The following is a 23,567-nucleotide window of genomic DNA, read 5'->3' as shown; positions in this document are numbered from 1 at the left end:
TAAAAAGGCCATACATTTAGTTTGGAAAATTACTTTTATTCAATGTGAAAATACTACAAAATTAAGAATCAATTTACTTTTGCTCGAAATGACTACCTTTTGCCTTGACTATGGCGTTGAGACGGTCCATAAACGAATCGCAAGCTGCCCGAATGTGACTTGCAGGTATTTTTGACCACTCGCAGACAATGGCTTTTTTAGCGCTTCGAAACTGGAATCTTTCAGTTCGGACTTTGCACTCCAAAATGACTCAAAAAGAATAATCTATCGGATTCGCGTCTGGTGAATTTGAGAGTCATTGTGTGGACGTTATGATGTTCGAATCGTTGTTTTCTAGCCATTTTTGGTTCACTCGAACTTTGTTAAATGGTACCGAGTCCTGTTGAAACGCCCATGAAACGTCTGCCACCGAACTGTTTGACTGCCCACGGCTTCAAAGCAACCTTCAGAAAACTTTCCCGATAATTTTTTTTTATTTACCTTGAAGCCTGGCTCAGTGAAAGCGATTGGAGAGCGCCCATCTACGGTTACAACGGCCCAAACCATTACCTGTGACGTGTGCTGCTTCCAGGTGGCCAATCGATAACCCAAATTCTCGTATGAACGGTTGTTCAAATAAACATTATCGTTTTGGGAATTTATGAATTGCTCAATTTGAAAAATTGTCTCATCAGAAAACACAATGCTCGGAAATTGACCGCTTTCGACCAAGCGAAGCAACTCCTTCGCTCTATCAAGTCTGACTTGTTGCTGCTTTGGTGTGAGATAATGTGCCTTTGGGATCTTGTAAGACTTGACTTTGAGATCATTTTTCAGAATGCGGCGGATGCTACGGTCAGATATTTTCAGTTCTTGCGCCATTTGATTGGTACTTTGGCGGAGGTTTCGCTTTGCGTCCCTGTTGAGGAAACCTGGATACATCTTTACACACCAGAAACTAAGTAACAGTAAAAACAAGGGATTTCTCCTGGTGCATCTGCTCCAAAGAAGGCGAAGACAGTCCTATCAGCCTTTAAGGTCATTATATATATATATAATTGGCGCGTACACCCTTTTTATGGGTGTTTGGCCGAGCTCCTCCTCATATTATATTTGTGGTGTGCGTCTTGATGTTGTTCCAAAAATGGAGGGACCTACAGTTTCAAGCCGACTCCGAACGGCAGATATTTTTTATGCGAAGCTTTTTCATGGTAGAAATACACTCGGAGGTTTGCCATTGCCTCTCGAGGGGCGACTGCTATTAGAAAAATGTTTTTCTTAATATGGCGAGATTCGAACCAACGTTCTCTCTGTGAACTCCGAATGGTAGTCGCGCACCAGCCCATTCGGGTACGGCGGCGGCCAGAAAGGTCACGGCGACGATTTTTTGGGATGCGAACGGCGTCATCCTCAAGGATTTTTTAGAAAAAGGAAGAACGAGCACTGAAAAATACTACAGTGAGTTATTGGACCGCTTTCACAAAAAAATTCCATCTGCACAAATTGCGTTATGAATTGCTGCTGTATTCCCCGTATTCATCCGATCTGGCTCCCTGCGTCTTTTCTTGTTTCATTACATGAAGAAATGGCTCACGTGAAAAAAATTTAGCTCAAACTAGAAAGTCATCGCCGAGACAGAAGAGTGTTTTGGAGAGTTCGACAAATCGAATTTTTGGGGGCGTTAAAAAATGGCCGGAGCGTTGGGAGAAGTATATCTTTCTAAAAGGGGACTATGTTGAAAAACAAAAAAAAAAATTTTTTTGAAAAAAATGGTGTTAACACGGGTACTTATTGAACCCCCCTCGTATATATATATATATATATGGAAACGCTAAGAAGATCATTTCACTTTAAAAAACTTTATACACAGTGAAAAACCCAATTTTTGGGAAACAAAATAATGGGTTTTTGTTCAAAACTTTACTAATAAATATTTTTTGTCGTTTTTGAAAAACACTCGCCAATTTTTTTTATTTTGTTATTTTATTGTTGTTTATAGCCGATACTATACTAAGTAATCCTCGCATGTTTCATTATGAGATATTCAGAACTTTTCGACTTTTATTCAAATAGGTGCAGCTTTTCTAAAATTAAATTTTTTTTTTCAAATATATTTTATCTCAGGATATTAAAAAAAATATTAAAATGCTAAAAGAAACTGAAGATATTTCACTTTAAAAAACTCCACGCCAAAATTTTCTACTTGGAATAAAACTCTAGATTATAATATAATATAATTTTTTTTTTTTTTTAATTTTTTCATTTTACTTAGTCAACCCTGTGAATTAACCAATTTCGCGAAAAATGTACGACAATGTCAAAAATACATGAAACAGCTTGAGCTATTGGACATTTTCTTGGAAAAATCACCAGTTGCGTGCACTTAAAAGCATATCAAATGACGTTGTACCCAATGCACTTTTCCGTGCTAGAGCATTTCCCTACAGGGTGAATGCACTGCGCGCATTGGCATAGAAAAGGCTATGCGACCGCAATCTAATAAAAACTTTTTACGGCACACAATTATGCGTTAATTATGCGGTGCAAAAGCATAAACAAGAATCAATTGCCCCTGTCGCTGCAATCGCGTATTTATACAATATTTACATACACAGGCATTCCACTCAATCGCTTTACCGCAGTAAGTTTACCCGAGACACGTGAGAAACTACCACGAACACGTCACTTAATGCAGTGGCGCCCAAAGCAGCACTCGCAGTTCACGACGCAAGGCAGCGCAGCAAACGAACACGACGGCGCTGCATTCGCTTAAAATGCAGTGACGAGAGCGCCACAGCAATCCACAGGAAGCGCTGGCGCAGAGCGGGCAAAGTGTGCAATTTCATGCATATGTAATTACGTAGACGCGTGCGGTCTGAAAGAGGTTTCCATAGTATTTGTGAATATATATGTGTGTATGTATGTGCATTGTATACCTTTTCACATTCTCGTTCATGTCAAATGTCGCGCTTGATTCGTCATCAACAATCGCTCAGTCAAGCATTGCTTTGACCACTTGGCCGGCTAGCCTGCGAGTTGGTTAGTTGGTTGGTGGACTGTTTGACCGCTTGACTGCTTGACTGCTTGACTAGTTGATTTGTGAGTGTCGCTAGCGAGCGAGCAACCGCAAAATTTATGGCGCATAGAACACTACTGATGCGACTCGGTGTGGCAATTGCCTGCTGCGCTACTACCAAAGCCATCGACGAATGGAGGTCAAGGGAATTGCTTCATTAATCATCAGGCGCTTGTTATGAGCACATTTTGCGCATTGGCGACGACACAAAAAAAAAGAACGCATTGGGAATACTCTCGACATACGACAAGCCATGTCGTACATGATAGGCTCTTTGCCTAGTTCACTAACGAATTTGCGACTGTATGGATGAACAGGCTAAAGTGGACTGGGCAATAGTGGCGTTTCGGTTGACAACTAGTATTTGCGCCACAATGAATATTTAGTTTGTGTGATGCTCGTATTTTGCATTCTGCCAAAAGAGCGCTGAATAGTGGATGGGTTGCTTGGCTGTAGTGCTGCTGGCATACATTTGTACATAGTGACAGTGAAGACCCGCAAGTGTCCCACCGAAGCCATATTTTCATATTTTTGTGAACCGGTCGGTGAGTTAGACAAGTCTCGCATAAGTACTTCTTGCACGTACCGGCTCACTCGGTACTTGGGTAAAGAATCTATAAAGCAATAAAATTAACAAACATAAAAGGCAGTTGAGATTCTTTCATTCCCACAATTTGTCAGTGATGTGCATCGACTGGGTACCTAAGAATTTTAAATTATAAATCGCAGCCACTTAGCGGACATTACAAAAGCGACAAAGTATTTGTTTAATAAATTAGATCAATGCACTGGCTCACCTAATTTATTGGATCTAATTATAACCCATTAGCAAGACGGCTCGGTATGTAGAACTTGGCGCAAGTGGAGGAAGTTTTTGATAGCCATTCACACGGGAGCGCAGAGAAACGATTCTTTCGTTTATGGTTCAAGCAGCTCACAACATTCAACTTTGATGAAATGTTCTCTGATAACCACCATAAGGTCGTTTGGGGTTGAATTAATGTGATAAAGCGAACTCAGGTGGGCCAACTAATACTCGTTCCAATAAAAGCTCACTAGGCTCTGCAGCGTTTGTCCACCGGTGTGAGCGGCCTGCTCATACTGCTCATAGTTTCATCAGCTATGATACTCGCCGTCGCCAAAAATCTTCCGCAGAATCTTTTTCTCAAACACTCTAAGAAACATCACATCAGATGTTGTCATAGTCCAAGCTTCTGCGCCATACGTTAGGCTGGACATGATGAGAGCCTTATAAAGTGTTTGCTATATTCGTCGAGAGCGGACTTTACTCATTGACAATTGCCTACTTAGTCCGAGGTAGCACTTTTTAGCGCGAGAGATTCTACGTTGGATTACAACCTCGAAATCATACCTATCACCAGTGAAGTAGCAGGTGATATGCGAGTGCGCCGACTGTTTGTTTGATGACAGGAGGTACTTCGTCCTGTCCTCATTCAGCACCAGACCCACTTTGCTTTGCTTCTTTATCCACTTTGGAAAAGGCAGAATTAACAGCGCGGTTGTTAAGGCCGATGATGTCAATACCATCCGCATACTCTGGTACACATTTTAAGGACTATGAAATGCCGTGTATTTTCATTGGTGAGGCTGTTGCTATAGTAAGAAAGTGCACAGTCTCATCAAAAGATGCGTTGAATCGGTCTAAGTAAGAAGATCGGAACTTGGACATTATATTGTTGCTGTTATGTAAAGAAGTGAACATCCATTGTCGATTAAGTGGATAAAGTGGTTACGCCAGCGAGTATTTTCCTTCATTCCGGTAAAAAAACGTCTTACCACAATTCATATCAAAACGAGATTCATTAAAATCTCGCTCAAAGGAGCTCAGGTCGAAACGGAAAGAAAGAAAGATGCGCGTATAGAAAACTTAGATTGCAAGACAAATCTACAATCAGACTCAAGCTGATCGCCTTCGCTGTTGTTGTAAAGGTGGTTAAATTTCAAGGGCCGATGTTGAATGTGAACCACACCTAAACGTCAACGACACCGTTGGACTTCTTTCTTTGGGGTTATTTGAAAGAAAAAGTATACGTCGATAAGCAAGCAACAATTCAAGAGCTATAGGATCAGATAATTCGGCAAATAGAACCTCAATTATGCCTCAGCGTCATCGAAAATTTAGATCATCTAATGGAGGTGTGCTGCCGAAATTGTGGCGGCCATTTGGCCGATATTTTGTTCCATACGTAATTGAGCGATACCAGTATTATCATAATAAAAGAAATTACAATAATTTCTTAAAAAAATTGTATTTTATTCAAAATCAACAACGGCCCTTGAAACGTAACCACCTTTTATCACAAAAAAACATGCAACAAGGTAATCTGCGGGCTCCAGAATTAATACACAAAACCAAATTTATCAAGGTATTAGCGTAAAAAACGTTCCAGAGCTTAGATGTGCGATTCGAAGACCTAGAATCGATTTGAAAAAGTATTTCATTGAAGCCAAGATCCAACAACGCCACTGTGCAGTAAAAATTGCGCGTCTAACTTTACAGGGAAAGTTCTCAGCAGAAATTACAGCAGACAGCCAGCTGATTTGACTACCGTTCATGAGTAGCATTCAACAAAAAACCCGTACGAGCAATGGGGTCATATTTACTAATTACTGCGTAATGTCACCAAAGCAAGAATTGGGCTTTAGCGAGCCCACAAAAGTAGCTAGTTCGGCAGGAAATACCATATTGCCGCAGAACGAATTGTATCTGTCTACAGAGCCATGGTGCTATGTGTGTGACTGCTAATGAGAGGGATAATATTCGAAGAAGTAAGAGAGACCGAGTTGCGTGAGTGGGAAGATAGGAAAAACACCCGAAAATTCGGCATTTTCTATACGAAAAACGAAGGCGACTTGGGGACTAATGTTTAGAATGTACTTAAGTTGGAGAGGGAACAATTCCGCAATCTGTCCAGTGGAGACAGCCTAGAGAGCCACACAGAAGATGTTTAGCCCGATACTCAATCTTTCGCGACGTAATTGACGCAAAAACCCATATCTATAGTGCAATTAAGGAGGAACAAAGCTACGATGCTGAAGGACTATCGGCCGAACTGTTTATGGCCGAACAGGACAGCGAGTAGGGGTGGTAAGCTGTCATGCAGAAAGGCCCATTCCGCTTACGGCTGCTAATTAGAAAGTAACTCCGTTTGACTCTCAAGGAAAAAGTGATTAGAGAAGCAGAAGAGGAGATGATATAATAGCTGCAAGACAGAAGATAAATCAAAACAATTGGTGCACGACGCACAAACTTGAGCTAAAGCGCAGTTGCAACTATTAAATCTATAGCTAATTAAAGCTTCTGTATAATAATTTCTAGCTGCAAAGTACAACACTTTCTCTTTGACGATACTCCTTCCTCGCCTAAGAGCTCTACATAAAGGCTCTTGTGAATTTTGGGCCATACAACATAAAAAAGAATAAAATAAAGTAAAGCTTCACTACTGCACAGTGCGAAATAGCAAAAGCCAAAAGGCTTTTCTATAGAAAAATACCGAACGACTTCACATGCTGTCGACGACCACCCGCAGCAATGTCGCATTTTTGTGAATGTGTGTGTGTGTGTCAAATTGCTATAAACAACCGGTAAAATTGCGCTAATTATTCACACACACATTCACTCACATGCATGTATGTATGCCTGTAGGCAAGAGCATGCCAAAGATGTGCCAAGCAATGCAATCGAGACGAAAGAGAAAAGTGAAAATAACGGCAAATGGTGAGGAAAACGATAATCACAACAGAATAGAAGACGCGGATTACGTACTATATACACACATACAGGCATACATACATACATGCATACATACATACATGTATACACAGACACAACAAATGCACAAGCATATACACCTGTGTTCACAATAATATTGTAGTAGAGGGGACATATCGGAAACTTTTTTTGATTTATAATTTTTTTAATTTAAATTTTACTATTTTTTCATAAAAATGTATAATAGCTTAAGCTTAACAAATAAACATGTAACACAGTTTATCAAACTTTATCCGAAATTGAAAAAAAATGCAAAAAATTGTTAGAAGAATTTCTAACTTTTTAGTCAGAATTTTTAAAAAAGTTTTAAGTACTCTGTTTTGAAACCAATTCAATTTTGGTATAACAAAGTGCAAATTTGAGGTGGCTCAGAAATTATGTTGAGTTTTAACAATTTTTTTTTTGCTGGCATTGAAAAAAATTTCGCTTGTTACATGGAAAAAAATTAACCATCAATAAAACCAGCTCAAAGTGGAATGTTTTAAGCCAAAATTTGATGGACCTCGAAACTGCATACCCAGAATTTTTCTCAAAATCTTGAAGAGATAAGTAGAAGTGGCAGTCGCTCTTTAAACCAAACTCACTTAGGCCGTTGCCGGTCCATTGTGATACCACAGTAGCCGTTTATCTGCTACTCCTCGTTAAAACACTTTGTTATAAGTGCAAGGCCATTGATCCCTAAGGTCCTCAGATAACTTAGATAGCTTATCTAAACCAAGTGGCATGCCACAAAGGACAGTGACAGAGAAGTTGTCTGACAAACTTTTCCCCTACCTCCTCTTCCTAATTCCTGCTGCCTCTCAAGTAGTCAAAATAAGGTATGATCTTTACGCATGTGCCACACCTATGAGCCAGTGACCTGTGATCCAAGCAACTAACATAGAGATTGTTTTCCTTAAATGATTAAGCACCGCTTTTGGGCGACTGACGTCTCATCCTAACTAATTTTTGTTTTTTTGTAGCGTTACATGTCAGACTATCAATCCATCTCGTGTGCATTGAAGTGGCAGTGCTACTTACAAATATCACTCAGTTTGTAGGTTGAGAGAGATATACCTAGAATCTCCATACAAAGAGGAGGAGGCTACAATCTCCATAGGCATTTCTCGCTAATTTGTCTGCCTTACAATTCCCTGGCATGTCACTACATTCTGGCACCTATATCAAATGGATGCGGAAATATTCCGCTGTCTCGTTAAGAGATCCCCGGAGTTTGCGAGCCATGATGGAATGAGTGACAACTCCACCAAGTGATTTAATCGCCGCTTGGCTATCGGAGTAAATATAGACTTCTCTAAAGGTAGTCTCATTTTTGCCTAACCAGGCAGCGACTTTATTAATGGCTAGAATTTCAGTGACTAGCAAAACGAGCTGAAACGATTGTTTTTGCCTTTTTATAGTAGATACCAAAGCCAACTCTATCGGCAAGCTTTGAGTTATCAGTAAAGAATCATAGGCAGTTTTCCCGACCAGGTATATTGTCAACCTACTCACGTCTAGCTGGAATTTTAGTACTAAATAATCTACTAAGGTATGGTGCATTCAAACAATAGTCAACAGGGCCGAGTATCCAACACCTAAATTCCGGAATTATTAGTTGGGGCAAGCCGAGCAGCAGTGTTACCTGTATTCTGTTTACCAACTAAATCCAAGGAAGGTTAGAAGAAAATAGTATCCAGAGCAGCAGAGGGTGTAGTTCCAAGAGCGCCGCTGATGCATATAAGCGCCATACGTTGAGCCCTCTGATAGTAGTCTTATCGAGAGCAGTCCACCAGAATACCGAAAAGTAGACGTTTCCACGACAGTCGGTTCTACGTTACCGAAACGACCCGGATTCCCAGTATGTAAGTATGGGGCATGTTTATGCTGCTACAACAACAACAACAACAAGTTGAATAAATCTGATAACGGTTCTATACAGCCAGTGAGTGTTCTTCGGAGATAGACCCCGCCAGCGTCCTGTTGTTGCTGTGCATGAGAATGGAGCTACAATAGCTTTTCTTACCCTGTTCTTTACATTCATGTTCCAATTTAGTTTCTTGACGAAAATCGCACCTAAATATTAGGCGCTTTTTCATATTTCTATCCTTACACCATTTAATGTTGGCTGCACAAATTGTGGAGTTTTGTATTTCCTTGAGAACAGCACTAAATCTCTCTTCTAAGAGTTCACACCCAAACCGCTATTTAGAGCCCATCTAGGCAGCTTATGAAGAGCGGTCTGCATTAGATCGCTTAGAGTTGAAAGATATTTGCCTCGACCATCGAACATCAAAAGCAAATCGCTGACGGCCAGATTCCCAAAGAAGAAGAGAAAGAATGCCCCTTTGCGGAGTTCCTCTGAAGACTGTGCGAGCGGTGCAAGAAGCACCTAATTTGGAAATTTTCCGGCTAACTAGTAGGTTACGTAATAGTTGTCTAATTGGCATGAGAACTCCAATCTTACAAAGGGCTGAGAGTATTTTCTCTGGAGAGATATTAATAAATGCGCCTTGAATGTCTAGAAAGACTGATAGAGTATTTTCCTTAACCGAGAAAGATTTCTTAATAGTACCCACAAGTGAGTGCAAGGCAGTATCGGTTTTCCAATCCTTCTGAATAAAAAGTTTGTAATTTTTATTGAAATTCTTTGATTTCTTTTTTGATAAAAAATTTAAAAAATATGTATAAAAAAATGAAATAAAATTAAAAAAAAAAAATTAGTAAAAAAATATAAAAAAGTACAAAAATTAAAAATAAAAAAAATTTTAAAAATTAAAAAAAAAAAAATTAGAAATACAAACAAAATATGAAGAAACTGTTAAAAAAATATAAAAAAAAATTTTTTAAATTTATAACCAAATATATATATAAAAAAAAAATTATAAAAATAGAAAAAAATATAAAGAAACTATTAAAAAAATATATAAAAAATTTAAAAATTTATAACCAAATATAAAAAAAAAAATCTTATAAAATTTAAAAGATTAATAAAAATATAAAGAAACTATTAAAAAAAAAGTATAAAAAAATTTAGAAATTTATAAAAATATATACAAAAATAATTAGAAAAAAAATTTAAAAAAAAATTAAAAAAAAAATTGTTTAATTATTATAAAATATAAAGAAGCTATTGTATTAAAAAAATATATAAAAAAATTTAAAAAATTATAAAAAAATATTAAAAAAATAAAAAAAAATTAAACAAAAATTAAAAAAAAAAGTTCAAAAATTAAAAAAAAAATGTAAAGATACTATTAAAAAAATGTATAAAAAAAATTTAAAAATAACAGGAATTTAAAGGCACTACAAAGTTTAAAACTTTTAGTTATTTGTTTTTTGTTGGAGGATAAACTAAATTTTTATAAAAAAATACAAGAAAAAAATAAGTAGTCAAAACTTTGCAATATTTCCCGTTGCTATTAATGCGAACACAGGTGTGCATACATACATACAAATGTACATCTGTTGCGCGCCGAACTTAGCCGAGACATGCACCTATGAGTGGCCAAATGCCAGACCGACTTGAGTGCTTTATTTACGATTTGCAGGCAAAAGGCCACATATACATATGACTGTGAATTTGCGCTGCGAAACGGCATGACGCAGCGCACCCAAGGCTTTTGGTGATGCCAGCGTCAACGTCAAAGCTAACGCTAGTGACACTGCTGCTGTCATCTGCCATCTGCCGCTGTCTCCACCATTTGCTGACTGCCACTTGCTGGCGCAGCCGCATGCCGGTGTCAGTAAAATGTAGCAGCAACAAGAATCGGTAACAGATGTAGCAGCAAAAGGCAGACGCTATAGAAGCAACAGTGACAGCTGCCCTGTGCAGTGTGTCGTGTGGCATGGCGTGCATTGGAAAAATAGTTTTGCGCCTCTTATACATTTATGTTTAGGTTGCCTTTGGCGACACTTCGCCTTAGTATTCTCACGCGTAATCGCATGTCGGCATTCGTTTCGGCGCGGCGCGGCGTCAACTATTAGCATTTCGAATTCACAATTCAGCCTCAGCCTTTCGTGCGGTGACTTTCACGCGTGCCCATATTACAATGACAATAGTGACAGCAGTAAAGAATAATAATAACATAAAACAGCCATAGAAATAGAGGCAGACCATCAACATATTTCGTTATGTTTGGCATTCGTTAAGATCCGAGCCATAGTTGTCGCCCGCATTCTGTATTGTACGGACCTTAAGTGCTCCGCGAAATTATTAAGCGCGAAATATTAGAAGCATAAAAAAAAGCTAATTACATTCGTCTAATTAAAAAAAAAAAAACTGTAATAAAGCGGCATTCCCTAATATTCGTACTACAAATTTCCCATCACTTAACGCGCAATGGCCACTCCCGATGAGTTGGCGCGCCTTGTCGCCATACATCTGCGCGATCTGCAGGAGAGTGAACCCAATTGGACCGTAGCACATTCCGATGTCGCCGGTCGCGGTGTCTTCGCAAGGCGTGACATCGCCGCGGGTGAGTTGTTATTTCGCGAACGTCCGCTTGTTGTTGGCCCTACAGCGCGCAAGGGCTCCATACTCAATACTTGCATTTGTTGTCACAAGTTGTTGGCCGTCAAGGACTTCCTTTGCAAGCGCAAGTGCATGTTGCCCGTTTGTGAGGCGTGCGCCGTTTCAGAGAAACACCGCGACGAATGTGAACTATTCCAGCGTTGGCAGCCTGTGGAACTGAGTCAATTAGTCGATATGTGCAATGATAAAAGCGCCGGGCCACCTTTGGTGAATCCATACTCGCTGCGCATACTGACAGCTGTGCGCGTTTTCTTCCTCAAACCCGATCAACGCGCGCTTGTCGATGCCATGCAAGCGAATGCAGATCGCGGCTATCGACAGGAGATCATCAAAGCAGCACAGAGTTTTCGGAAATTCCCAACTACAGATAAACCTTTCATGGACAATCTCTTTCGCACCGTAGGTGTGCTGAATACTAACGCTTTCGAGGCGCCATGTCGTGTAGGTGAACACGAGACACTTTTGCGTGGCCTTTTTCCGCTAACAGCCATCATGAATCACGAATGCACGCCCAATGCGAGCCACTACTTCGACAATGGACATTTAGCGGTGGTGCGTGCGGCACGTCATATACCAAAGGGTGCTGAGATCACAACCACCTATACAAAGATCCTGTGGAGCAATCCGACACGAGGCATTTTTCTCAAAATGACTAAACATTTTGTCTGTGAATGTGCGCGTTGCAATGACCATACGGTGAGTGTATATGTAAAAGTGTCTGGTTGTTTGGTTGTAGGGTGGCGCGCTTGTTGGCTTATTCGATTGTTCGGTTGTGGCCAGAGCGCGTGACCTTACCTGTTAACGTGTTGTTCTTGTTTTTGCTTTTGTCGCTGACATTGGCAATGGGACTAATGAGATTTATTTGCGTGACTACAACCAAGTGTGTGTGTGCGTGTGTGCGTTGTAAATAGCTGCAGTGCAGCAAAATGTTTCAAGGAACCAGAGGGGAATATTGCGATGTGTGAGAAATTGTAATTATTTCATTAAAAGTTAAGTTAAAGAGGAATTACTCTTATTTAATGCTTGTAAGTAAATTCAGATCAAATTCGAGTGTTAGTGGTTTTGGGGCTTAATAAAATTAATCCAAAATAAACAAAGGTCAAAATAAAATGCTCCAAAATAAAATGAATCCAAATCTTAATCTGATGGGGGGTCAGTTGTTGCAGGAGAAAATAGGGAGGTTATCTGAGACTTGCCGTGAGCTTCTTTATTCAATGGCTTTGTACGGGGGTGCCTTATTGGTTCTGATCCTCGTTTTTGCCTTGAGGCATAATGTAAATCTGTAGATAATTGCATAAGCCTGTTGAGAATTTTAGCGGCTGTGCTAGCAGAAAGAAGAAAATATATTATCGATCGCTTAAAAACTTAGGCCAGATTAAGGTAAGCTGCAGACATATTAAAAAATATATAAAGATTTATTTCTCCCTCAGTTAGGGCAACAATTTTATATTACTATTTAAATCGATTTTATTATACTTGGCGTTGATCAAGGATACGCATTTTGTAGGTCTTATGCCCAGCTCAAATTTATATCAGACGAGCGCATCTTAGCTGCACTAGGAATTTCTACAATAATTGGCATCGGTTAACATGTGAGAGAAAGGACTGGCGCGCCTTGCTTCAGCTCGGCCGAAATTGCCAGTAAAGAAGAAAAAGAGAGTACGTGGTAATTAAACACTGCATGTATTTGCACCTCTTTTTAATGAAGGCTGAGAATACAGTATTTCCTTTTTCTTGAGCTTACTTATGGGCGATTCTATGTCAAGTGATTTAAGAACTTTGGACAAAGTCTTCAAACGTTTTTTTTATTGTAAGTTTAATAATTTTCATATTTATTTAATGTTGAAAATTTTGGTATGAAATTTTTTAAAGTCAGAAGTCAGGTCTTCCGAGACCTCTCTTAGAGCTTTTAGAGCTAATGCAATAGCTACTTTAAAATGTCGGTGTTAATACAAAGCTTGTACATTTCCTAGTTCTGTCACTTGAGATACTTGCCGATGCTTAAAGTTTCATAAGTTTTTCGCAGAAGCTTTCCCTCGAACATTTTATGGGTCTACTTAACTGATGACGACAAAATCGATCGATCGAGTCTACAGTGCCATACACAACTTTCAATTTGAGAGTTTTCTACAGCCCTACTTTTGTCTGTTGAGAGAGATTTGAGCAGTACAAATTGTCTACTAGGTATCCACGTCCAGCGCGAAATAATCGGCGAAAGATGCTGCTATGTACAAGACTTGCCCAACTCCTTTTTATAGCCGATAGAAACGGCAGAGCTAATGGTTGTTTGATACTATAAATGAGTTATGTCGTTCCTTTATTATGTATTTAGTTACCGGCAAGGAGTTGCTCTGATTGAACATCCCACATTTTCCAGAATGCGCTTCAGATTCCTCGAGCACTCTTTCCGCGCGGGTCTAATCAATTTTGCTGGGGTCTGATTAGATTTGTTAATTAGGATGACTTGATGGCTCGTAGCAGAGTAGGCCTTTTTTTTCTTTTTTTTTTGTTTTTTTGGGGAGGAAGCGAAGCATCAAAAGCCTATGCCCGAAGCCGTGGTGTGGGGCTTAAACTCAACTAAACCCAGCCTCACCGTTAAAAAGTTCGTCGGAAGGCCTTTGTAAGTGCATTATTACTCAATCGTCTATTATTCACATTCTGCTCAAGTCTGATTTTTTGCAATACATTGCGTTAACAAGCTCTTTCTACGGATCTACGGGCATATTCTGCGTATTGAAGGATCTTTATGATATTTGCGGCTACTACAGATGTCGTTTTCCAGTTTTCTTCGTTTGCGTACGTATGTAAGATAAAATGTGACTCAGTTATGTTTTCACTGAACGCTCTCTCAAGCATATTTTGCTCGGTAATGAGCCACGCGCATTGAAAAAGGATATGCCTCACCGTTTCGTGAGGTGCCTGTATAGGTATGCATTGAAGCAACCGTGTCTAGTAAGCAACTGAGTGATAAAAAAATCAAATTCTCCGTGATTTTGCACAATCCGTCTCGCAATGTTTAGAATCAGTGCACCGACCTTTCTCGGATTATTCCTATCGTACCTGTCATTCTGTAATTGTTCGTTTCTTCTCTCCTAGCTGCGCTCGACGGTCTCTGTCCAATGTTGTTATATAATCTACCCATCTCAACCGCAAGAGGGTCGATAGGCACCATTCCCGTAATTACATGGATTGCGTTATCTGTGACAGTGCAATGGGCACTGGTTGCTTTCAAGGCGCCAAGACTGTATGTGGCTCGTACATGTTGGAGTCATGATTATTTCGTGTTTGCTACGTGCAGAATCACTGACCTCGTCACTTTTAATAATTGAATTATCCGCACATTTGCGCGAGGACTGCCAAACTTGCACATTAGTCTAGATAACACTTTGATTGTTCTTAGGGCTTTTTCAGTCACTGACTGTAAATGATGCTTAAAAGTCATTTGGGTGTATGGTTGCGACATTTTATCATGGTCAGCTACCCTAATCACTTACTCTTCACCCGCCATGTTGTCTGTAATACAACCTCAGTTTTTTGAGGTTCCATCTGCTGATCCTTACAATCACATCTGTTTTAAAATTCATCTGAGGTGTTATTTCCACTCCTAAGTAAGTATATCGAGACACAGTCTGTATTCCTTCCTTACTATAATACCATTTCTCCTCTTTACTAAGTGTCCCACCTTTTCTGAACACCATTATGTGAGACTTTGAGCGGTTTACTTCAAGATTCCACAGGTTGCAGTAGCTTTCAAGGTTATTAATCATCATTTGTAGAATCAATTTCAGAATCAATTTCTCCAAAGAAACCAGCTGTAAGTACTGTAACCTCTATATCCATATAGAAGATGCTTTGAATGGCTTAGCTTATTAGGAATGATTGAAAGCAGAATTTTTAAATTTTCTTCAATATAAGCGCAGCGCCAATTGGACTGTGATATGGATGACTAATCAAGTTGAGATCTTTATATATTAGATACAGACCGCTTCAGCGGCTTACATAAATAATTTTAAATTAGTCCACGCGCATTGCGCCACCCCTATTGCGAATTTAAGAAGACATTTCGAACCTACTGATGAGATATCTTCCAATCGTTCCAACTGTGGTTTCCATCGATATTTTAAGCGTGTTTTGAATTACGTCGAACATCCACAAAGGAGATCCCTAGAGTTTTCCTTGAGTCCTGTTTCCAACCTTTCTTGAATTCCTCGAAGTTCGAGATTCCTATCTTATAAGCTTATCTAAGGGAATTCTTTGCAGGATGAACTTTCACTCGAGGCTTCACACAGTAAGTCTCTAGATCGTCAACTTTCAAACCGCCACCCAAATCGCGATGGAAGTCATTTAAATATAGGTCCAAAAACTCACGGATTGAATTTTGGAAAACTTCATATGAAATCTTGTCAAGCCTTTGCTTTTGTTTTATTAAGCTGTCCAAGGGGGCAGTCCAAGAAATAATTTTTTACTTCCATAGCAGCGTAGAGAATTTTATTTGCTGACTAGGTTGGATTTAAACGTTTTTTGAAATATTCCTTAATCAAAGACGGATTTATGTTCGCACCAAAATCAGTTTGCTTTTTCTGTTATTTCTTTTGCCAAAGCCAACCAATATTTGCTGCACTTAATATCATTTATTTTTCTTTCAATTTCTTTATAATAATTTTCAATGCTTCACAAATTGCTTTATATTGTTTGCTTGCTGCCAAATAACTTTCTCTGTCAGACTGGAACTGTGTTTCGTTTTGATGAAATTTCGCGCAACTTTCCGCATCGCAAATTTAAAGCATTTTATTTTTTCCATTCCCATCTGGTACGGAATCATTGATTACTTTTGTAATGACAGCTAAATCCTATTTCTTTCTTTAGCGTTTTTTTTCATATTATATTTTCGAAATTTTTGTTCAACTTTTTTTTGTACCTCAGTCGCTGGGCTGCCACTTGCGGCCTCCGAGTCAACTCTGACAAAACGGAGCTTAAGCTATTTACCAGAAAATATCAACCTCCACCCTTTCGACTTCCTAAATTAAACTACCATGTTATCCCGCTCTCGTCGGAAGTTAGGTATATTGGAGTGATACTTGACTCCAAACTCCATTGGAAGCTACACATTGAAAATCGGGTAAAGAAGGCCAGTATAACCTTCTAATCCTGCAAATCTATGTTCGGGAAAAAATGGGAAGCCACAGGTCGGGCTGTGGATGTACAATGCAGTGGTTTTGCCAATTTTAACGTATGGGTGCCTAGTTTGGTGTCGGAAGGGCTATAATAACACTAAACTGGGTAGGGTGCAAAGAACTGCATGCATTGGCATCACCGGAGCATGTAAAACTTGCCCAGTGCTGCTCTGAATGTCCTTTTGCACTTACTTCCCATCGACTTTTCTGTCATTTCCTTCGCAGCTCTAAGTGTTAAAGGAGATGGACCTCTGGAGACATTCTCTCAAGAGACATGGTAGCATTTTCGGGCAGTTAACACCGAACTGCACAAATTATTTCTCAGGAAAGCGCAGAAAAGATGGAGCTCCATTTCTTCATGTGCTATTTCGAAAACCATTTAGCTCCCAATACGATATACGAACCGGTCAGTGGACGAGCGGCACACTTGCGGAAAAGCTAGAGTTACCATTTAACCCCCATTGCAGAAACTATGGGGACCTTTCCAAGAAGAAGACTGTAGAGCAGTTTTTCTGCAAATGTCCGGGTTTGGCAGCTAGGCAATTAAGGTCATTGGGCGCTCCTCTCTTCGACAGCCTGGAGCAGTGCACCAAACTAAATCCAATCAATCTCCTCCATTATATCAACAGCTCTGGCTAGCTGTAAATATCTGCCTGTTGGAGGTTTCATAATGGTATCAAACCTGCGCTTTAGTGCTACTTGTGGAGTGCCAGACCAGCACTTCAACCATTTTACCTACCTATGTCGTCGAACTCTTCCTAATAATTTTTAATTATTGTAAATTGCATTTTTTATTTATTTCACAGCCTTTCAAATTTAAACATAAAGTTACCGGCATATGATCTGACCAGATTTTTCGCTCAATCGTGAAGCACTTTACTATAGCCAGAAGGTCATGTCCTACCACACAAATATCATTGACCGAACTACCCATTTCTTCAAAAATATGAAGTTACAGTCTTCATCACCTTTTGGTTTGCCATTCATAGTTACAAGACGATTTAAATTGGAAGTTTCTATAAACCTTTTTCCATTTGCATTTATCTTAGCGTCCTTTGATTTCCTAATATCACATCCTGCTGTAAAAGACTTCGAATATATTCGAATTGTTGTTTTCTAATAGCGGTCGCCCTTCGAGTGTATTTTTGCCATGCAAAAGCTCCTCATAAAGAATATCAGGACAGTTCATAAGTTCGTGCGTATTTTACCCATAATTTCACTTTTGTACGATTTTTGCATACAAAAAATTATTCGCGGAATACAACGGAACTATTTATATTTTCTTTGATATATTGTGCATTCAACAAGTGATTTTAATGGCGGATAGAAGCACCTGTTGTTAAAAAATAAAATGGAAGCTTCGAACGCATAAAAGAGGCATATTTTGCATTTTTTTATAAAAGTGGTAAAAATGCAACAACTGCTGCTGTAGAAATAAACACTGTTCACGGAGAGGATACCGTGAGTGTAAGGTCTGCGCAAAGGTGGTTTTCAAAATTCTGAAGTGATAACTGCACGTGGAGGATGCACCGCGCGCTGGTCGTCCTGAAGTCTTTAACTCCGACGCCTTGCTCGAACTCGTGGAAGCTGAGCCGAATTTGACAGTCGACATGACAGCTCAGAAGTTAAATTCATAGCATGGAACAGTTAAAAGTTCACAGTCAGCTGGTTCAGTTGGGAATGGTTTCAAAGCTGGGAAAATGGGTTCCGCATAGACTTTCCGTCGCCAACCTTCAGCAGGGAGTGAATGTGTGTTCTCAGCTGCTGCAACGCCTTGAAAATGAAAGTCTTTTGAACCGTATCGTTACTGGTGATGAAAAATGGGTTCCTTACAATAATCTTGTTCGCAAACGCCAATGGTTAGATAAAGATGAGACACCAGAACCGACCCCTAGAAATGGCCTTCACTCCTGTCTATTTGGTGGGATATGACCAGTATTGTTTATTATGAACTTCTGGAACCAAACCAGACGATAACTGCTGAATATTATTCTCATCAGCTATCAAACCTGAATGAGCCACTTAAAAAAAATCGACCGTCTGTAGTGAAAAGACGCAAAGTTTTGATTCACCACGACAACGCAAGACCTCATACCCCAGGGCAAACATTAGGCAAGCTGAACGAGCTCGGATGGGAGCTAATGCCGCATCCACAATACTCTTCGGATATTGCACCTTGTCATTCTCACCTTGTCCGTGGACTTCAATCCCATATGAGTAACAAGAACTACTCCTCAAAAGAAGCTATTAAAAGGGATATCGAAGCGTATTTTGGCTCCAAGGACAAAAAATTTTTTGAGCAAGGAATTAAAAATTCGCCTAAACGTTGGGAAGACATTGTAAATAATGAAGGAAAATATATTATTGATTAATAAATACTTTAAACGTCTTTTTTATTAATTTTAAAACCACCTTTCAAATACGCTCGAACTTATGGACTGACCTGATATTTGCCGTTCGGAGTCGGCTTAAAACAGTAGGTTGTTGTTTGTGAAACAACATCAAGAGAGGCCGGCCAAGCACTTCACACCTACGTTTACAAAAAAAATATTCTGTGATTTTGTTTTCTTAGCGCATAGTTTCTAATTATACGGCCGCCACTGTATACACACTTTACGATTGGAATGCCATAAATCATCAATTAGCTCTAATTAGCATAAATATCTAATTTCCACAAGTGGTCATGGCTGTCAGCGCAACCATAGAATACAGCTACTTATACGAGTATGTGGGCATGTTTGTGTTCCCACGCATGTCCCATTCACTTATTGGAAGTCTTTTGTCGTGACAATATGAAAATTGAATATGCATAGGCACTCTTAAGTACTCAGGCGATGGACTATTTTTGTTTAATAAAAAAATCCATTACTGCAATCAATACGCAAATGAGGGCAGGCAATGAGAGGCAAATAAAGTTGTGGTTTGTAGGTAAAGTACATTTCGTTAATTAAATACTGCAAGGGAATAGTAATTCCTAGCACACGAAAAAAATAAAAATAAAATGAATTGAAATAAAAAACAAAAATAATTTATGCGCGCTTCACTTATGCACAAATTAACAAAATGAATGTAAGCAACGTTCAGAGTATCGAAGTGCACCCCAATACCAAATGTATTTTTTGCTGTCCATAACCAAGCACAAGCAGTGGGTCGAAAACTGAAACCAAAATTATCATATTTGACTTGCTTGCATAGCAAAACCAAGAGGAAGAAAATAAAACTTCAAAAAAATATTTGAAGAAAAGAAAAATTAATTGTTTTTCGAAAATTGGTTTCAAAATCTATCTTTAGAAGTAGATGTGGTGGTGCTTTCAGCTGAAAAAAATATATGCATGTACTATTGAGTGCTTATACGGATATGAATTATGAAATTCCTAGTATGTACCTTTCTTGACAAATGGATGTACGTACATACGTCACTTGTGGAGCAGACAGATACGCACCGTGGCCGCGACACTAATTCTTAGAGCAGACATGAAAAAGAACGCAAATGAGTTGTGTCTGATGTGTAGTACATTTGTAGATATGTATGTATGTGCATGCATTCATGTGTATGTTCATTCAAATAGAGACCAATATAGCCTTTTCTATGCCTTCTTCAAGAATAATATGCAAACATACATACAAACTTGTATGCACGTATTTGTAATATTCAAATTTGTCGTTCATTGGCTTTTGGCAAGAAATTTGTGTTGTTGCTTAATATTTTCTTTTTGTAATTTTCTTTGCTGATATTTGTTGCTGAAGTATGTAGATGTTTACATTAAATGGTAGAAATTTTGTTTTCTCATAGTGGATACCAGTGTGTGCAGGCAATGGCTAAAATCCGCGCAAATTTTTTGCCAACACAAAAAAAAAATCTTTTGAAAACCATCTGCCAATCGGCGGTGGCATAAAACTTGTAGAGGTTCTTGTGGGACCACAACAAGATACCCACTATAAATTGAAGTAGAAGCTGCGAGTATGTCGCACAAAGAAAAACTATGCAACTTCCACGTCTTGCGTCCGCTTTTCTTATTTCTGCGTTCAAACGCAAAATTTCTATTCGATGCCTTTTTAATTGTGTGCTCAATATTTATGTGCTGCTTGATAATTCTTCCAAATAGAGAAGCTCACAGTTTTACTTGTATGCCACCTTCGAATGGCGTATGCTTTGAATCAGAAGTTTTTTCATTGCTGAAATGCGAGCAAAGGTTCTTCGATCCTGCCGAGCACTTCGAATCCACAACAAACCGAAAGACAATTATGCAAAAACATTTCAGGCTTCTACTTTTATTTTTCTACGTTTATTTTTTAGTATTTAATTTTTAGAATACTAAGAAAAAGAGAACTCAAACTTAGACCTATCGGTAGTTAACCCAAGTGCGGAGTGGACCGGGCCAACACCTGGCGACAGGGCCTGGTTAACCTGTTCACGGATGGGTCGAAGTTGGACGGTAGGGTTAGATGAGGAGTATTCTGCAAAGAACTGCCCATCAAACTCAATTTCAGGTTACCGGATCACTGCAGGGTGTTCGAAGCACAGGTGGTCGCCATCAAACTGACTGGCTACTTACTTGCATAATAACTGTTAAGAAAGCAAATAAATGTTTACTCCGATAGCCAAGCGGCAATTAGGGTTCTAGGTTCTACTATAGCGCATGCGAAACTGGTCAGGGAATGCAGAGATTGCATCAGAATAATCTGGTACCCGGTATAAGTAAGTATAATCTGGGTACCTGGTCATAGTGACGTTGCTGGAAACTGCGAAGCCGACGAGCTTGCCAGACAAGGGGCCTGTGAGGTAGTGTGCCCGCGAAAGGAGAGGATCAGGATCCCCTTGAAAACCAGCGCTCTACTCCTCGAAGGATGGCCTTTGCACCAACTCAGCGAGCGCTGGGAAAGTACACGAACGTGTAAGGACGCGAAATTCTTCTGGCCACGTTTGAGCGATATTCTGAGGATGACAAAATCTCAGCTCTCAAATTTTCGTGGGTATCCTCACGGTTCACTATCCGCGGGGTATACAAGCCATAAGACTCGGAATTACTTCGAGTCCTTTTTGCGTCAGCTGTACGGAGGATAAGGTGGAATCATCTCAGCACCTGCTCCTTGCCTGTCCCGCTCTCTTGGGACTAAGATTTAGGCATCTTGGTTCTCACTTATTTTCTGCGCCTGCTGACATAGCAGGACTTGATATCAAAAATCTGATGAGCTTCAGCAGCAGCATGAAACGTCTAACACAACCACAAATTAGTCACCGTTCATAGTCCATAAATACTCAATCCTCCCCACCCCTCTCTTTTTTTGTCCTATCGTTTTTTCCTTCACCTCTTTTTCCCTCTTGCAATGGTATCACAAAGGATGCACCAAACTTCTTTCGTCCAAGTGGGCCCACTCTCTGGGCAACCCTTACAACCTAACCTAACTTAACCTAACCCAAGTGCTTCATTTTTAATGTGACTTCCTGTAGTTGCATACACTTTAAAAAACAAGTGCAAGTTTTCACGCGCCCATGAATGCTTGAAACTCTTACAACTTGTCGGATATGCAAATATTTTGAATGCGATTTGTGGTCGCGTGTTTCTTTGCAGCATTCGAGCATGCAATCTACATTCAGAAAAAATCAATTTAACGCAAATTATTCCATGCATTTATATTTAAACTAAATTAAACTTTTATTTAATTCCACTCACCTATTTTCAGGAAAATGGCACCTACTTGTCTGCGCTCTTTTGCCGTGAACAAGGCTGCAAAGGCATCGTGATACCACTGCAAGCGAAAACACTGCAACCGGACTGGCGTTGCCTCACCTGTGACACAGTCTTTCCGCACTCGAAGATGTCGCGCTATCAGGACTTTGCGCTGAATACGATCAACAATCGCATTAACACGAGCACCGTGCACGAACTGATAAATTTCATTAACGAAATGTGTCCACGCTTCTGCCCACCCTCGAATTATGTGCTGGTCGAAGCGAAATTGAATGTGATTTGGCGCATGCAGCGCTACAAAGGCGATTGCACCGCGGAGGAAATGCAACATCGCGATCGCTATCGAGAGGAGATACTTAAAATATTGGAAAAACTGGGTGCTGGAGATTGTACGCTGAAAAAGTTGATTACCGATGAGATACCGTGAGCAGGGGAGCGAGTGGCGAATGTGGGGCTGGAGCGTCGTGCGGGACAGAAAAAAAGCATTAAAGAAATTTTGTATTTATTGTGTTGAAAGGGGGGTTTGTGTGCGCCAATAACAAAAAAATATGTGATTGCAGTGCCGAAGTGCTCGTGCTTACATACAAATGCACATATTTCATTGTTATTTGATTGTTAGTAATTTATTCATTTCTCTGTTTACTGTTTACCCCCATCGCTGACAGCTTTCGTGCAGCTGCAAATTTCACACTAGATTTGCTAGCGAGAACAATGCAATTATTTATGCGTTAATTTACTTATTACTAAATAGTTTTGCCCTCAAATTTATAAATATTTATGTAGTGTTGGTGTGTGCGCCTTTTTCTATTGCATAATAAAGTATTTATATTCACATAAGTCCGAAATAAGTAGCAAATGGTTAATGAAACAATTTAAGTAAATAAAAATAATTAAATAAAATGAAAATTGCAATGAAAAGAAAATCTGAAAACGCTTCATTTCTGTCGCTGGGTAAATTAATTACATTCATTTGAATTTTATTTGCAGATGCATAGTTTGGCGCTTATTTCTTGCCATTGTTGTATTGCAAAATTTTTCTAACCTCCCTACACTTTAATAAGTACGTCTGGCCATAAGTGCATATGTGTTCAGTTCGGTTGATTTAAATTTTAATTAAATTCGGGCAACATAGACGGCATTCTTTGACAGAGCAGTGCGCCTCATGGGACGCACGGCACATCAAGTCAACAGAAGCCAATCTCTCAGAAAGGCCACCCAACCAGAAAATGGGAAAATGCGAACATTTTTAAAGCGAAGTCTGCAAGAAGAAAAAAAAAATAAAGTTTCACATGTCACATATCATATAAAGGGGGTTTGAGTAGGAACTACCCAAATCAGA

General features: G+C 39.4%; 1 protein-coding gene across 2 annotated transcripts in view; it reads left to right on the top strand.

Annotated features, from left to right (window-relative positions):
• LOC128857812 (SET domain-containing protein SmydA-8) overlaps nucleotides 1-23,169 on the top strand; it is a 39,382-nt gene extending 16,213 nt beyond the window's left edge. Inside the window, exons 1-2 of one of the 2 annotated variants that reach the window (XM_054093588.1) lie at nucleotides 10,636-12,057; nucleotides 22,221-23,157. In XM_054093588.1, coding sequence (XP_053949563.1) covers nucleotides 11,170-12,057; nucleotides 22,221-22,655 — 1,323 coding nt within the window. In that variant the 5' untranslated portion in view covers nucleotides 10,636-11,169 and the 3' untranslated portion in view covers nucleotides 22,656-23,157. Of the gene's footprint in view, nucleotides 1-10,635; nucleotides 12,058-22,220 lie in introns of those variants that run through there. The other variant, XM_054093589.1, reaches the window with a different exon arrangement.
• The last annotated feature ends 398 nt before the right edge of the window (nucleotides 23,170-23,567 follow it).

This window comes from Anastrepha ludens, chromosome 3 (assembly GCF_028408465.1).
Source record: "Anastrepha ludens isolate Willacy chromosome 3, idAnaLude1.1, whole genome shotgun sequence".
NCBI lineage: Eukaryota > Metazoa > Arthropoda > Insecta > Diptera > Tephritidae > Anastrepha > Anastrepha ludens.
This window is presented reverse-complemented; position numbering and strand designations above follow the sequence as displayed.